Raw genomic sequence first — 17,500 nt, forward strand, 5'->3', positions numbered from 1 at the left:
CATATACGAGTGTTGAACATTCTGAATTCCCAGCCAAACGCAAACTTGGCTCTTAATGAACAGATTATTGTTAAAACTTTGTGGGGAGTTTTAGGAATACTGATTTGGTAAACATGGTGTGTACATCCACACAGACTATTGAGAATAGGCATTAGTGTCATTTATTTACACTTGGGTGTTGTTTGAAGGAACTGTTATAGCAATGTTTGTCTTCTTTGCCATTTTAATGTCCTCCATAATGAATTCACATGGAAGACAGACTTCTATTAACACATAATATTCATTTAATTATTCATACAACATAATTCTTAATGCTTTTGTTTATTCCCTGTCCATATACAAAAGTCCAACTCAAGTAATCTTGTATGTTTAGGTTTAATGTGTGTTTGTTTCTTTTTTTTCTTTCACTGTCCTCATCTGCTCTCTATCTCTATCTCTCTCTCTCTCTGTGTGTGTGTGTGTATGTGTGTGTGTAGGCTGCAGCAGTTGGATCAGCACTGTCAGTCCAGTGCCCAGCAGGTGATGGAACTCCTGGGGAAACAGAACCAGCTGATGCAGGAGAGACAAGAGCTGGCCCAAGAGATGCAGAACCTACGCATAAACACACAGGTACACACACAGGTACACACACACGCACGCACGCACATGCACACATAGGTACACACACACACACACACACACACACACACACACACATACACTTTTTGACTTTTTGATACAATCTCTGTAGGCAGGTATACAGTAGATACAAGGTCCTCCCTTCTCTATTTCCACTCCGCATGCACGCGCGTGCGCGCGCACACACACACACACACACACACACACACACACACACACACACACACACCTGGTCATAGGAATGCACACCCTGTGTATTCTGCTTAGACATACACCACCTGTCCTGTCTCTCACCTCACTCCTCTCAATTTACCACCAAACCCCCTCCCCACCCCAACCTCTCCTCCACCCTCACCTCCTCTTCTCTCCTCCACCCTGACCCCTTCTCCTCTCCTCTCCTCTACTTTCACCCCCTCTCGTCTCCTCCACCCTCACTTTCTCTCCTCTCCTCCACTTTCACCTCCTCTCCCCCACCCTGACCTCCACCTCAACCTCTTCTCATATAGCCCACCTCCCTCTCCTGTCCTCTACTCCCACCCTCTATCCTCCTCTCCTCTCCTCTCCTCTCCTCCACTCCTCTTCGTCATATCTTCATTTTGCTCTATTTTCTTCCCCCTCTTATCTCCTCCCTCTCTCCATCTCTTCTTATTCCACTCCTCTGTTCCCATCTCTTCTTTCCTCTCCTCTATTCCCAACTCTCCTCTTCTTTCCTCTCCTCTATTCCCAACTCTCCTCTTCTTTCGCTCCCTCCATTCGCTACTTTTCTTTTCTATTAATGTGAGATCTCACATTCTATCCCAACAGCTTTTTTTCCTTTTTCACATTTTCATCTGTTATTTTTTCTGTGTATTTTTTTGTATCTTTCTATTGATATTGATATATATATATTTATTTCTTCTGTATTTTCTATCTCTCTATTGACATATATATTTATTTTATCTCACTATTGACATTTATATTTATTTTATCTCTCTATTGATATATATATATATTTATTTTATCTCTCGATTGATATATATATTTATTTTATCTCTCTATTGATATATATATTTATTTGATCTCTCGATTGATATATATATTTATTTTATCTCTCTATTGACATATATGTTTATTTTATCTCTCTATTGATATATATATATATTTATTTTATCTCTCTATTGACATATATATTTATTTTATCTCTCTATTGATATATATATTTTTCTCCCCGAGCGCTCACAAGTTCCGCAGCAGCTGGTCGCCGCGGCAGCACATCACGCAAGACTAGGCGTGCGCAGATGTCGCTCCAGATTGCGGCGGAGCGGGAGGAGCGAGGCTGGCTGGCGGGGAGTGGGCGATGCCGTGAGCAGGACGAGGCGGGCGCGGTGGTGAGGGTGGCACGGTGGCGAGGGTAGCGGCGGCAGCGGCACGCTGACATTCGTGGGAGATTAGCGCCAGCGCAGGGGGTGCGCCAGCATCCAGTTGACGCTACGCAACGCACTAATACTGCCCAGGCTGTTACCGCCGCCTCCTCCTCCTCCTCCTCCTCCTGCTCCTCTTCATCCTCCTCCTCCTCCTGCTCATCTTCATCCTCTTCCTCCTCTTCCAGTCTTCATCTACCCGCTCTCCCACTTTCACTCACTCACTCGCTCTTTCTTTTTTTTTTTATCCAGCACACCTTCCTAATTTCCCTAAAAATCGACTGTATTCTACCAAGGCCAAAGAGCCTCTTTGTTTTTATATTTGAAAAAGTTTTTTTTTTTTAACCAATCTGTCAAATGTGCCAATTATTTCTCATTTAATATGAACACCTTAATTTGTGGCAGTTGGTGTAGCGTCAGTTTAGTTCACTTACATTTTAAAACAGTGTGTCTTACATACTGAGGTCCATGCTGCTACTAAACAACAACAAATGGAACAAGATGGCTCAATTCATTAGCAGTGATAAACTATTTTCTATGTTAAATCAGGACCAATGCAAGACTGTCTGAAATACAGCACTGATGATTATAATACAAATACAAGTTCTATCAAAAGAGAAGTAATTTCTAATATATTTGACAAAACCAATTTAAAGTCATATGGGCTTATAGGCCCTGGCACTTTGTGTAGTAACAATTATCTGCTAAGCTTGGAGTCTGTTTCTCTCTGCTAAACATGCTGTAGCTGCTTATGTCCAAGGTTAACCAAAATCAAAGTGACAATCTGTAAGAAATAAAAGTCAAATATGTAACTGAAAATAAGATATTTTGGGGAAGAAACATTAGAAATAACAATAAAAGCTTCACTGTATTTAAATAGCTTGCTCTAATTAGTAAGTCCAATGCTCAGTTTCAGCCCAAGTAATTAACACACTGCAATTACCCATTAACAAACGTCATTACCTAAGCCTCCCTGTAAATAAATAATTATAATATTACTACCTAAGCCTCCCTATAAATTAAAATAATGTAATTAATTCATTAAATAACCTATACCTTTAGACCCTTCCGATGGCATAAGCGAACATGCACGTTCCTAAGGTAATTCTGGTGCCGCAGAAAACAACATTGAGCTAATGTTAACTTGGGAAAATGTTTTATTCATTTTCATCCATTTTAATTTCAAAGTATCTGTGTTGGTTTTGAACGTTTCAACCGGAAAACCTCGAGGACCAGATTGCAAGGATCTACAGTATATGAGTGATGTACAGTAGAGTGTGTGAGCGATGACCTCTGAGTAATCCCATGCTTCTGTGCCTCTTCCAGACACCTGCAGCTGGACAGTCTGACTCGCCCTCCACCTGAGACCAAGACCGTTTGGGACTTTGTGTATTTGTTTTGGTATTTCGTTTGTTTTGAGTACATCACATCTCAGAATAACAACACAAACAGGTCCATGTTATATTAACAAAGTGCTGTTTCAAGAGTAACCAAACAATTTGATGTTGTTATTTTGAGGAAGTGGCTTTTCAGAATAACCCAGCAGTTTTTTAGTTTTGTAATGCTAACGCTGATTCAGTGCAGTGCTTTGACGCTACTGAGTGATCCACTGAAATAGGACTGGAGCAGCGTTGGCTCAGTGCCTCCTGGTTTCATCCGAGTAGAAGGCAAGTGTGTGTGCAAGCATACTGAGACCCTGCTCTTGCCAAGTTTCACTAAACTGCTATAACCCTGCAGAGGCAACAAGGTGCATCAGGCCAGATCATCGGTATAGACTGTGTGTGTGTGTGTGTGTGTGTGTGTGTGTGTGTGTGTGTGTGTGTGTGTGTGGAGTTGTGTTAGGCCACCAAAGAGTTGCAGGTTCAATGTAAGAGGTTAGAGGTAGACAAGGGGAGGTTCTTCAGCTTTGTCCCCAGCTCTGGAGGCTCGTTGCTGGGGCAGCCTGCTGGGGTTTTGGCCTCTCCGGTTCTCTCTCTGTGGGGGTGGAGCTGGTCCTCCGTATAAAACAGTATAGAACACTTCCAGTGTCTCAGGGCTCCAATTATACCCTCACTATGTGTCGTATGTATTGTGTAGCACAGCAGAACAAGTTAGATATGAATTTGTATAGAAACAGGACCAATCATATATGAATTTGTATTGACTAATAATAATATTGTCTAAAATGAGAAACTTTAAAAAAAAAACTTTCGTAAACCATTTTTGTATTTTTGTTTTTAAATCAAATGTTTTTTTTTTCTTTTAAATATGTAGTGTATATTGTTTTACAAAATAAAAATCACTGATTGAATTCCCAATGTGCAAAAGTGTACTTGAAGTTTTACTTGCAGCAAGAGAATTTCTAAATACAACAAAAATGATGAATTGAACATAAAACTGATTTAAACTGTCACCTCTCCATGCTAAGAAAAATCTTTTTTAAAACTCTATTTCTACTCTATCTATTAATATCTGCAAATGTCTAGTTCTTGCCATTCACCTCACATCTAGTTTACTGTCAAATACACAAACTGATGCATTCAGATATGAAATATGACAGTAAAATGTTTGAGATTACTCCATGTTGTGCATGTACAGTATCTTTGCCCAGTGTGGTTTCATCTGAGAGATGTTTGTAAGATGAATCAATATAAGGTGTGTCTTAATTAGCTCAGGCATCATATGTTACAATGTTGCTATGTTCTTAACGTCTGCATTTTACAGCTCTGAATGATGCAAGGTGACAGTTCATTTAAACTTCACAAGTTTGCCCAATTAATATACAAGTGTGTTACGGCCAAAAAACTGGAGCTACCTCATAGGTGTGCAAATAACCTACGGTTATTACACATTCTAAAGAACGCATGACAATGGGAAATTCACCCAAGCAGTGATGTAAGGGGCACTTCAATTAGCTCAGGCATGACTCCAGATCAACACTGAGGCGTGTTGTTCGCTCTTCTTCAATTCTGTACACACACACACACATCCAAAATAAATAAGATCGGGGGGAAATGGCACATTTGCATTGCCATAAATTCAGAAAATAGAAAACAAAAAAAAACATAAATTTAAATGACAATATAATAAGCTACTAAAATGTATAATACTGGCATATTCTAATGTTAATAATAAGGAGAATATGTGTGCATTGATATCATTAAGATCAATAATGTCTTATCCACATGAGAGATGTTATTATCTGTAATGTAATAAGAGTTGGTCAAATAATCTAGCAGAGCGTAACACGGGGAAGAAAATATATCAAAATAAGAGCAGGCTGCAGATTGACATAATGCTTTTATTTAAGCCATCTGTTTGGAAGGGAGTTGATGTGCATCCCTATCGTATACATTTACCAAGTGTAAAAATACCAAGGATGTACAGTGTACAAAAACAGTTCTCTTTCAGCTCCTCATTTTTTCTGTCTATTAGTTTGAGTCACAGCCTTGTGAGTCCTATGGTTAAGGAAATAAATCTCCATTTTTTTATTCAGTGCAGAGTAATACAGGTATCTCAGTTTGAAGTACTTTCTTTCTTTTTTCATTTGTATTCTTTTTACTCCCTTTTACTTCCATTCCTTAACCACATGACTAGATCTTAACATGGATCTAATGACAGAGCTAGCAAGCTCAAGAAATGACACAAACTCTAAAGCTAGATGGACGTAAAATTAATTACAAGTTTTTTTTTTCCTTTTTTAAAACTTCCTGTTTAAAGGAATGTCTCCTTTCTGTTTTTAAATAAATACTTTACAATTCATGCTCATTCATTAGACACTATCAGGAGCAAGGTAACAAGAACAGATCTGTTGTAGACAGTACAAACAGTATAGCAGCAAAGGGATGTCTGAGGCGTTAAGTCAGCTCGAGACCCTGCAGTTAAGAAGGATACAACCCACATCATCACATGACCGTGTTATGGAAGGGTCCCTCTTTCTTATTTTCCCTGTGTATGGGGGAGAGCATGGGAGGGGGGGGGGGGGGGGGGCGAAGAATGGCCTCGTTTTTTTCTTCTTCTGACCTTCATCTGACCGTGAAGGTCATTCTCTAGGGCACACAAGAGTTTGGGTCCCACAGACTCATCCTGTGAGCAGGTTGTTTGATGGATAAAGCTTTCTACTATACTTTTTTTTTTCAGCTGTATATTTTTTTTTTCGCACACATTTTGATGTTGACAAGTCCACTGTCTTTGCGTGGTTAAGCTGTTTAAATAGCAAGTTTCTCACACACACACACACACACACACACACACACACACACACACACAATAGTTCCTGTTTTGACTTTTCTCTCTACTGTGGCCAGACTTGGTGCACAGGAAAACACAGCTCTCCACATGGAGGGAACAAATTTGGCTCATCAGTGCGCACTCTCCCACCAACTGCCGCAGATACAATACAGCTGTTTACAAACAGCGGAGAAGCTCAGAGCATGGGACACAATTATACCATTATCATGTCTATATTTCTTTTTTATTATTTCTCCATGAAATCAGAAACACTGCAATAACACTTGTAAAAGGGTTTAGTTTTCTTTTAAAATGTTTAAAACGCAGGGGCTGTATTTACTTTATCCCAAAATAAATAAGTATAAATAAATAACAAAATGCCATGACGTCAATTGGCCAAGGGAGCCTAAACTTTTGCATAAAATTGAACATATCAAATCCACCTGCCCCTTTACGCTTTACACAGCAATGTGAAAAGATCTCCTTCCTTTATTTATAATTTACAAAAAGAAAGACGCATGATCTTCATGAAGGGATTCTGTGCTTTCCAGTAATTCTCCCCTCCACACACACTTCACTGGAGGGACAGCTTTCGTAACTTGCGGATGTATACAAAAAAGTTAAATGGACGTGAGGAAGTGCCACTGGAGAAGTTCATAGCAGAAGTTTGCTAAGCTATGGAGTCAAAAAGTGTATGATCATTTTACGACCGCAATGCTCTTAAGCCTAATCTCATATCCTTTAGCCTCGATACACACATACACACACGGCCATAGGAGTGATGTCCTCTGCATGCAAGATAATGCCACCACAATGCCTGCCCAGAACACTTTCCACTGGTCAATATGGTAAAAACCAGCTGATGTCAATGTATACACCAATGGGTATACAGATACAAAGAGAAAATCACATACCATTTTGAGGAGAGCAGAAAGAAAAGTAACGTGTAGCCTAACCTACATGGTGCAAGCGCACAAGGTGTGTCTGCCATTCTGTCTTACCTGCGGCGAAGACAAGTAGACAGAGTGCAGAAACGTTTATTAAGTGCTCCTTCAAAAATGGTGAAAATAAACCAATGCATAAAAACGTTAAATAAAATGTTAAGTGCCCAAAAACATTTTGTTTATCTCCATGTCGAAATTCACAGCTGAAACAAACAAACAAACAAACAAACAAACAAAAGACAGTGTCCAGAATCTAACACAAATACCAGAAAATAAGAAATGTTCAAGTTACTCCTCAAACAAACCAGCATATATAAAACAGAAATAAACAAAACAAAACAAACACATAGATACAATATGCATTGTGTTCAGCAGTATGGTCCTATTAAACCATTGCTCCAAGTAGTTTCATTAAGCCATTGATCCCACTACACATGACAGAAGTGAACCCAAAGTAAGCTTCTGGAAGACAGTCAATGACAGAGTGTAATGGATTGAATAACCACAGTTATTAGATCAGAGCTTCGCCAAAACAGTAGGGGGTACAGTTGCCACATTGTCGTGACAGATCCTGCCGTCCTACGCCAAACTCCGCTTCGACCGAAACGCACCAGTCTCTACGTACTGCTGGTGAGGGCTGCGTGTGAGAACCCACTTCCTGTTCACCCATTTTTCTGACGCTCAGTCAATATACATTCTGCTCATGTTGGCGAGAGGGGGCGAGAAAAAGGATAGGGAGGCTGATGCGTACCACAGGCTACAACAGCTATGAATTAGAATTGCACAAAAAAAAAAGAATTGTTGCCACGTCTCGCAACATACCCTGTGTTTCCACAACAGTCCTGTGCCAACACAGTGATACCACAGACGGGAGGACATTGGGCCTCCACCTGCGTCTCTGGACAAAGCTCTTATCAATAACCTGGAACCCCAGAAACAACAACACACCCTGTGTTCAAACTTGCCTTAATCCAAAACTGTGACTAGGAGTGAAGCAGAGCTGGAACTCTTCTCCCATGTGATCTCAATGCTTTAGATGCATGCAACGACAGGAACACAATGTGTGTGTGTGTGTGTGTGTGTGGATCAGGGGGTGTATTTGTACGTTGACTATATGTGTGTGTTTGTGTGTGTGTGTGTCTGTGTCTCTGGGTTTATATTTAGCTCTTAAGATGCAGCCCTTGCAATCCGACTTGCATTTCTGCCACCTACATCCCACACGCCATATTCTTGTCAACGTACTAGTTATTGATCGACCTCCAATCTCGGGATGAGCCCATCTGCTTGCACCTCCATTTCGCCCGTCAAATCATGCATCTGGAACCACCTTCTCGAGAGAAGCAACACTTGGCAGGCGAATCTGCAGACCCTAGTCTCTCAACGACTGACACCTCTGTTGCCATCCTTCACACCCCCATTCAAATCATATACATCAAAACCACCCACAACTTCCCATACCAGAACTGACCACACTCAAACACACCATCATAACAGTACGTTACAGAATGTCTTAGCCTTTGAGTCAAAAGTGCTAGATGGTATACTGTAGTTACGTACAGTGGATAGCCCCTTAGTAACATCAAGACAAAGTTCATAAAACTTCATCTTAAGCAATATTAAACATGAACACAAAGCTTGATATGACTATTGAAAGTGGACTGAACACTAAAAGAGCTCTGTGGTATGTCCTTATGTCGTGTGCAGCTGTATCCTCTCATCCTCTCCTTCATCCTCTGCAATCTTGAATTTCCCCTTTGGGATCAATAAAGTATCTATCTATCTATCTATTTATCTATCCAATATTTTATGCATCCTCTCCTCCCTCTTAGTGCCCCATGACATTCCATTCACATTCCCATCCAGTGCTCCCGCTTAGAGGTGGCGCTACGACCCAACTAAGTTTTCCGAAGCTGAATGGACAACAACCATACTTTCACACACACACCTCAGAAAAAAACAAATCTACATTTAACCTACTTTTCCTGTAAGGCACATACCGTACACACATCCAATACCCTGAAGAGCAAAAAACATGGGAGACTAACCGAACACAAATGACCTTGAAACTACTCCATACAACACTTCAGAGACGACATACAGCACAACAGACGTCAATCATTGTTGCCACTGACTGACTGAGCAGCTTGTTGACATATCCCAACCTAGTTAACTCACCAACAGCATTCACAGCAGCTGCATTCCATGTAAACGCTTTGTCTAAATGGGAATTTACACTGCCTCCATCTTTGACGCGATGTAACAGTGTTTAACAATGGTTTTGTACGAGTGCATTTCACATACACACATAGAATAGTATTGAAGCATAATAGTTTCTTCTGATTGGCCGTAATATGTGAGTAAAACACTGCTCATCTCAATCACTACATTCATTCCAATTGAATTTGATTTGATTAGACGGATGTCACACAAGTGACGGAAAAATGTTTCTCGTCTTAATCGGCCTGAAGACTTACCAATTACAGTAGGGCAGAATGTCTGAGAAAATGGGTGAAAGGATAAGAATTTTTGTTTGGTAGGAGAAGTGACGTGATGCTTTTATCGTTACAAACACAGCTGCCTGTGTTGGGCCCCTGCTGCCTCAAACTCCCAGTGTAAATGAAGAATGAGCACAGAGGTATTTAGGGATACTTTTTTGAAATGCGGAATGACTTGTTTGACGTTTTTATCTGCTCTTCACTTTTACACCTTTTGCCGTTTGTACTTTGGACAGAGAGGGTTACAGTTTTCACTTGAGCACAAAAGGCTCTCTGAGTTCAAAAACTAAACAATGCAGATCAACTTAACGTGGGTGAAAATTAAACTTAGTCAACATCATGTTAATATTCTGACCTATTCATATCACACCTCGTAACTTCCATCCAGAATGACAAGCGAAGTATGGGTCATTAGCAGCTTGGTATTTTCATAATGGCAGTTTGATGAGAAGCAATGGTTAGAGAAGGGCTCTGGAGACATGCAGTGAGTTCATCAGTAATTGGTGAGAATGGAATGTGATCTGTGTGGTCAGAGACTCTACACTACACCACTCTGGTCAGTGCCATGCTCTTGGCTTTCAGTTCAAGACAAAGCCACGGCCCCATCGTCCTACACCAGGTGACTTATGCAGCGTGCGTATTTGTGTGTGTGTGTTTCTTTTTCTTTTCCCTCACAGGGATCTCCAGACCCAACGGCACCGGCTGGGCCGGATCTTGCATCTCAGATGCCCCATGCAGCATCGGCCTCTGGGGAACGGCTCCGGTGCCAACCCGGACCTCACCTGCACAACAGTTCGGTTCCTATTTGGGACTGTACCTCATGTAGACAACATAGCCATGTGAAAGAACACACACGACACAAACAAACAAACAAATGAAAAACAAAGTAACACACAACATAGTACCACTAGACTGTAGGTAGACTACTGACAAACTTTCTTTTCAGTTAGAGCTTTTCATTGCTCTTGACATCATTATATTTTGGTATGAGACGATAGGAAAATAAATTTGAAGTCAAAGCAAATCAACATTAAAAGGCCTTTTTCATTGCCCTGTCTACATTCTTAAGCCATTTTTGAGGTGCATTTTAATCCAGAAAAAAGACTGGATAATACTCCTAACAATAGTAGTAGGAAAAAAATAATAATGATGATGATGATGATGATGATAATAATAATAATAATAATAATAATAATAACACAAACAGTTCAACAACAAATAAATTAAACAATCAGATTTTTTAAAGAAACAAAAAATCCCTCTCGGTCATAAAAAACAAATTGATATTTTTCCTCCCCTTCCCTTACCAGTCCCCTATTTACTATCAGCCTTCTAACTGCCCAAAAAGGGAATTAATTCCTGTGATTGCACTTTTTAACATCATAGGAGGAGCTATTCCCTTAAGCCCGCCCATATATATTAAGCCCCTCCCCTATGGAAAAGTGGCATCATTCTATACGGCTCTAATGTTGCCTTTGTCATTCACATTTTCTATGTGTTGGTGTGTGTTTGTGTGTAATGCATTCTGAATACTATGTTACATCAGCTGACTACTAATACAATGACAGGAAAAAGATTTTTTTTTCTTTTCTTGCAATGGCGTCAAAAATAAAGCCTTGCATATTTACATACCGTCTTCCAAGGGATAAGATACTTCATCTATTAGTAACTAGTTCTGGAGGCCTCGTACCTGGATTCTGTTTATTTGTCTGGTCGCTTGGTGGAGAATAGTTTAAGACTGTTGGAAAAATAACCCTGAATGGAACTGAACCTTGAGGGCCATGGAAAGGTAAAGCATTGCTTGGATTCACAGGATTACCACGGAAACGTCTCAAGGTTTCTCAGACCCGGCCCACTGCAGAGCTCTGCATGTAGACCGTAACAAAATAAACGTCTCTGACTTAGCATCTGTCAGAGACGACGTTTCTCTTTCTGTTTGAAACTACAGCGCAGAACTACCTTAAAGTTAAGCCAGGTGACTGTGTGGAGTCACTGGCAGCAGAAATAATAATAATAACTTTACAAAATAAATAAAAACAAACGTCGGTAGGAATCCTAATCTACTGACACCGTTGTCCATCAGAGAGAGAGAGCAGAAAAGTTTTGAGGCATGTTGAGTTAGTGGCATGAGTATGGGTCCCCTGCGCTGAGCCGTGGGGAACCCCAGAGTAAAGCTGCTGTACCTGTTACTTGAGTTTGATTGCAGACGAAAAGAGAGGTTTGTTTGTTGGTTTGTTTGTATTTCTTTTTCATCTGCGTAGCCTGAGCGAACCGTTTCTGGCAGTTTCTAAATTGTCTAACACTACAAAGCTAACGGCTACTAGCTACAGCTAACCTACGACAGGAAGGGGAGGGGAGGATATGGAGCTCCGTCCAGACACCCTCTGATTCTGGGTCAGATACAGTGTCAACCTGGGTCTGATCCAGTGCCTAATATGTGTGTGTGTGTGTGTGTGTGTGTGTGAGAGAGAGAGAGATCCAAATCTGGATCCAATCCAGACCCAAATGTGTGAACGAGTTTTGTGTGTGTGTGTATGTTTTTGTGTGCTCCCGACCTGGACCCTATTGGGTCCACAGTTAGCAGTTCTCGGGGCTGGTACGGAGGGAGAGGGGTAAATATAAGTGTGTGTGTGTGTGTGTGTTTGTGTGTGCGTAATCTCATGGGGCAGAATGTTCTGCCCCCCGGCAAAACCTCCTGTGAATCTGAAGCCAGATGCGCCTCACCTTTCCATGAGAGAGAGAGAGAGAGAGAGAGAGAGAGATAGAGAGAGAGAGACTGAGAGAGTAAGGCAGGTCCTTCTGGTCACTTTCCCGCTAAAACGTGGAAGGCCGTGATCATGGCCAGCTAAGCTAAGCTAACTATAGAATCCTGACCCGAAAACAAACAAAATAAAGTAAAAAAAACAAAAAGCTAAACCAGCTCACCGTATGAAGACACTAACACAGAAACACAAAACAAGGAGAAAAAAAAAATCAAAATAACTGAGACAACACTACACCCTAGTTTGCCAGTCCACCAGTGCAACCAAAAGCAGTGAGGAGGCGCTTGAGACTTGTAGCCCAGACTTGTGCCCAAAGATTCCTCTGACAAAACACCGCCATTTTGGGCCACGGCCCTTTTAGTCCACCCAGTGTGTGAAACAACTCAAATGAGAGGGGTCAGGGAGTTGGGGACAGAGAGAGAGAGAAAGAGAGGTTGGTTAGGCGCTGATGGTCCAGTGGTAGCCATGGTAACCATACACGAGGAAATGGGCGGCAGCACTCCGACCACGCAGAACTCACTCCCGCCCACTAGCAGAGTAGGAGAACTGTGGGAAATGTGGTCTTCGCTCGTTGTCCAGACAATCCATGCCATCTTCGTCAACTGTGGGAGATATAAATGATGATTAGAAGCACTTAGCGAACCGTTCACCATATCCCACAGTGATTGAAAACAACTGCAACACACAGATTGAAGAACTAATTCACTCTCCATAATGTGATGATAGCGTTCAAATTAAAGAGATACTGTTGCTGTCATTTATGTATAATCACTACTTTAAAAACATCATCTGATTGCAGAGACCTTGATATTCACATGCACACACACAGCATAGAAAGCACACCAAGGTGTCGTGCTACAGAGTGATAAAAGGTCTTAAAGCAAACGACAGATCAAGACAGTGAGAAAGAGAGAGAGAGAGAGAGAGAGAGAGAGAGAGAGAGAGAGAGAGAGAGAGAGAGAGAGAGAGAGAGAAAAGGAGAGGCAAGGAACGTGACTCACATTTTTCAGGGGGAGTTATTGTAATTGTCTGTGCCGTAAACTCCTCGTCAAAATACCTGGTATCCGTCTCGGATGACACATGAGGCTTGAAGGGAGGTATCAGCTACGGAAAAAGAAAGAGGAGAAGGGAGAGGGGGGAGAGTGGGAATAGGGTGACAACACGGCACCTGCTCATCAGCTGGGGTACCACAGACCTGGGGTCTCCCTACAGGGGCACTGTTGACACTCCACTCACATCCAGATCCAGAACTTACACTACACGTCAGGACGAGGTGACAGGAGCAGAGGTGTGTGTGTGTGTGTGTGTGTGTGTGTGTGTGTGTGTGTGTGTGTGTGTGTACGTAGGACAAAGAGATTGAACACAATAGCTGTACATAACAGAGCAGGCAGTTTGCGATTTCTCGCCAGTTTTAACACTGAGTTCATTTACAAGTCATATACTGAAAACAGTGTTAATGTCACGTGTCTTCATTTACAAGTCATGCAGTGTATGGAGCATTCAAACTGGCCTTTAGAAATAAAAAACTGCCTGCCTCTATTGGAATTTAACAACATTGGCGTTTTTTTTATTTAAGTCATTAAGATCAATTTCCAAAAGATGATTTATATTGTCAACTATAGCATGTGTTCCAATACTTTTGGAGGACACTGTATATACAGTATACTGATACATATTAACTGTTTATATATTATATGTGCAATTTTATTTTGTTTTAATTTATTTTCCTAATAAAGACTTTTGCTATCTATAAAACCGCCTCATCCAGGGATTTATCCTTGAACAAATAAATGATGGAGCTGTCTGTGCAACTGTCGTGGCTGCACAGCTGCAACATGAAAGACTCACCTTCTTATCATAAACATCTTGCCAGTCCATTCCTGTAAAGAAACTGTGTCTCATGATTTCTTTAGCGTCGTCTGGACCCCCTCCAAGTCTGCAAACAAATACAGAAATGAACAACAAAAAAAATAAAAAAGAGGAAAAAAAACAGAAGGAAAACAAACACAAAACAATTTAAAGCCTGAGAGTCTGTGCATCTTCGATTAGTAACACCTGTTCTGTTCCGTTTGAGAATGCATACAAAAAGAAGAGGATCCTTCAGCACGTTCAATCTTATAACAACACTCGGTCAAATTCAGAGAAATTGCACGGAGAAGTTTTGTGTGTGTGTGTCTGTGTGTGTGTGTCTGTGTGTGTGGTCTCCATTACACACTTTCATATTAGTAATTTCTAGAAATGTAGGAGACTATGTGACAGTGTGTGTGTGTTGCTGTTGTTGTGCTGTGGGACTATGTATATGGGCTCTTTAAAGAGAACATCTTATCTGTAATAATAGAGGACTATGCATTTGGTGTGTGTGTGTGTGTGTGTGTGTGTGTGTGTGATTGTGTCTTGTGTTTGTGTGAGCTGCACAAGGTGACTTTGTGCCCAACTGTAACAAAGGAGTATATATCCAGTGTATATTGCATACCTATTTATTTGAATTAATTCCACTAATTTCCCATAGCGTTTCTAAACTTGCATTTACACTGCTAGCAGAGGGATGTTGTCTGCTAAAATGTCAGAGCTAATTGTGACCTGTGTTAGCTTGTAGAAAATGTCCACTTCAACAACTACAGTATTGGAACTATGAACCTATCAACCCGTCAATGACCAGTTATCATGAGACGTTTTTCATCCTTCAACAGATGTAAATTAAAGCGTGTTGTATGTTGCATGCTCACTGTAGCCAGTGTTGGCATGTTGTTGTATGTTACATTCCCACTGTAGCCTGTGTTGGCATGTTGTATGTTGCATACTCACTGTAGCCTAGCCTGTGTTAGAGTGTTGTATGTTGCATGCTCACTGTCGCCTGTGTTGGCATGTATGTTGCGTGTTCACTGTAGCCTAGCTTGTGTTGGCGTGTTGTATGTTGCATGTTCACTGTAGCCTAGCCTGTGTTGGCGTGTTGTATGTTGCGTGTTCACTGTAGCTTAGCCTGTGTTGGCGTGTTTGTGTCCAGTCGTACCGCTTATTGGGGTCTTTGATGAGCAGTCCGGAGAGCAGGGACTTGGCGTCGGAGGAGAGGGTACGTGGGAACTTGATGTCCTCCATCAGGATGAGCTCGAACAGCTTCTCGTGGTCCTGGTTGTAGAAGGGCAGCCTGCCGCACATCATCTCGTACATCACCACGCCCAGCCCCCACCAGTCCACCGCACGGCCGTAGTCATTATCCTCCAGCACCTGGACACACACACACACACACACACGTTACACACTACAAACACACATACTGTATACACACACACATCAACTCGGACATGGCCACGCCCAGCCCCAACCAGTCTACAATGCGGCCATAGTCATTATCCTCCGGGACCCGGCACCACACACACACATACACACACACACAAAGACACACGTTACACACTACAACCACCCGCATCATGTGTACGACATGAGCACACCCAGACCCCACTAGTTGACGGCATGTAATATTATCTACCAGCAAACACATACACACTTCAAGACACTTACATTACATATTCCTTCACCATGCTTGATGGTACAGTAGGTAGGTAGGTAGGTAGACCACATGTTACAAATAACTAAATAAATAAACAAACAAACAAATAATGGGAAAGTCATCAGCATTAAAGAGATCACAGTGGGATGTTCTGCCACACTCAACGTGAGACACGTTTAGCTATCCAGCTGTTTTGCAACCATTTAATGTGAGACATCAACTCTGTCGCCTATCCAGCTGTTTTGCCGGCTTTTTATACTGTATGTGAGATGTCAATACAGCCGCCTATCCAGCTGTTTTGCCGGCTTTTTATATGTGAGAAGTCAATTCAGTTGCCTATCCAGATGTCTTGCCGCTCTTAATGTGAGACGACATGCAACACAGAGGATGTTTCTGATGGGGAAGGAAGCAGAACCTCACGCTACTCTCTCGTTTCCAACAGCTACATCTGATTCACTGAACCCGTTTTCAAAAAAACCTTCCACACTAAAAAGCACAGGACCTTTGAGTCCACACCAGCCGCTATCGCGTACGACAAAGAGACGAAAACACGCTTCTGGCGGCGACACCAAGAAAAAAAGGCAATCCTGCCGACGACGCCAAGTCAGATGTCTCTCGGCTGGCAGCCACCGTGAACCGCAGAAGTTTCTGGAAACCGGAGACGAGCAAGGTGTGTGGGTCACTAGGGTCCAGCGGACGCGAGGTAGGGGACGCTTGGCAGATGCATCACCACTGTTGCTGTTTCAAAGCACAGGCACAGATACACACACACACACACACACACACGACACCTTTCTGAGAGAAAGTGCTCCTAATTGGTATGTCTATTTAATGACAGGCAGCCCTGGCTAGGGGCCAGTTGTAAGCATATGCTCCCAACCTTGCAGAGAACTACAACACTCCATCTCTGATCTGAACAGCACACAAAGACCTGGGGTGGATAGGCACAAAAACACACAACCACCAATTTACATGCACGCACACACACACACACACACACACACACACACACACACACACACACACACACACACACACACACACACACACACACACACACACACACACACACACACACACACACACATATCACAATGACAAATGCAAACACACATGCACACAACACAAATACAAGTGTGCACACACAAAGAAAAATGCAAAATCACACACCACAAAAGACGCATGCAAATATGCCAACAGTCACACTCGCACACCAAACACACAAAACATGAAACACGGACATACACACTCCCACATATTGGGATTCTTTCTGTTGTTTTGCTCTAATGACCATATCATTCTGGGCAAAACCACCACATTCCTAACAAAACTCGCTGCAACTAATTCTGCGCCGGAGGGTGTCCAATTCCAGACCCTCCCCAAATTTGTGGGTAGGCGATGGCACGAATGAATTAACTCTCAAACTTTGGAAACATTTTCACAAGCATACAAATAAATATACACACACACACACACACACACACACACACACACACACACACACACACACACACACACACACACACACACACACACACACAGTATGCTGGACAGAGTGTGGTGT

At 41.9% G+C, this 17,500-nt stretch overlaps 2 protein-coding genes across 2 annotated transcripts in view; one reads left to right on the plus strand and one right to left on the minus strand.

Annotated features, from left to right (window-relative positions):
• sdccag8 (SHH signaling and ciliogenesis regulator sdccag8) overlaps positions 1-4,313 on the plus strand; it is a 70,813-nt gene extending 66,500 nt beyond the window's left edge. The window contains 2 exon segments of the mRNA XM_062519036.1: positions 477-621; positions 3,345-4,313. Of these exon segments, the coding sequence (XP_062375020.1) occupies positions 477-621; positions 3,345-3,383 (184 nt within the window). The 3' untranslated portion in view covers positions 3,384-4,313.
• A 971-nt stretch (positions 4,314-5,284) lies between these two features.
• akt3a (v-akt murine thymoma viral oncogene homolog 3a) overlaps positions 5,285-17,500 on the minus strand; it is a 26,440-nt gene continuing 14,224 nt past the window's right edge. Inside the window, exons 7-10 of the mRNA XM_062519037.1 lie at positions 15,439-15,653; positions 14,277-14,364; positions 13,430-13,532; positions 5,285-13,030 (exon numbers count right to left, since the gene is read on the minus strand). Coding sequence (XP_062375021.1) covers positions 12,945-13,030; positions 13,430-13,532; positions 14,277-14,364; positions 15,439-15,653 — 492 coding nt within the window. The 3' untranslated portion in view covers positions 5,285-12,944. The remainder of the gene's footprint in view (positions 13,031-13,429; positions 13,533-14,276; positions 14,365-15,438; positions 15,654-17,500) is intronic.

Source organism: Sardina pilchardus, chromosome 18, assembly GCF_963854185.1.
Source record: "Sardina pilchardus chromosome 18, fSarPil1.1, whole genome shotgun sequence".
Classification (NCBI taxonomy): domain Eukaryota; kingdom Metazoa; phylum Chordata; class Actinopteri; order Clupeiformes; family Clupeidae; genus Sardina; species Sardina pilchardus.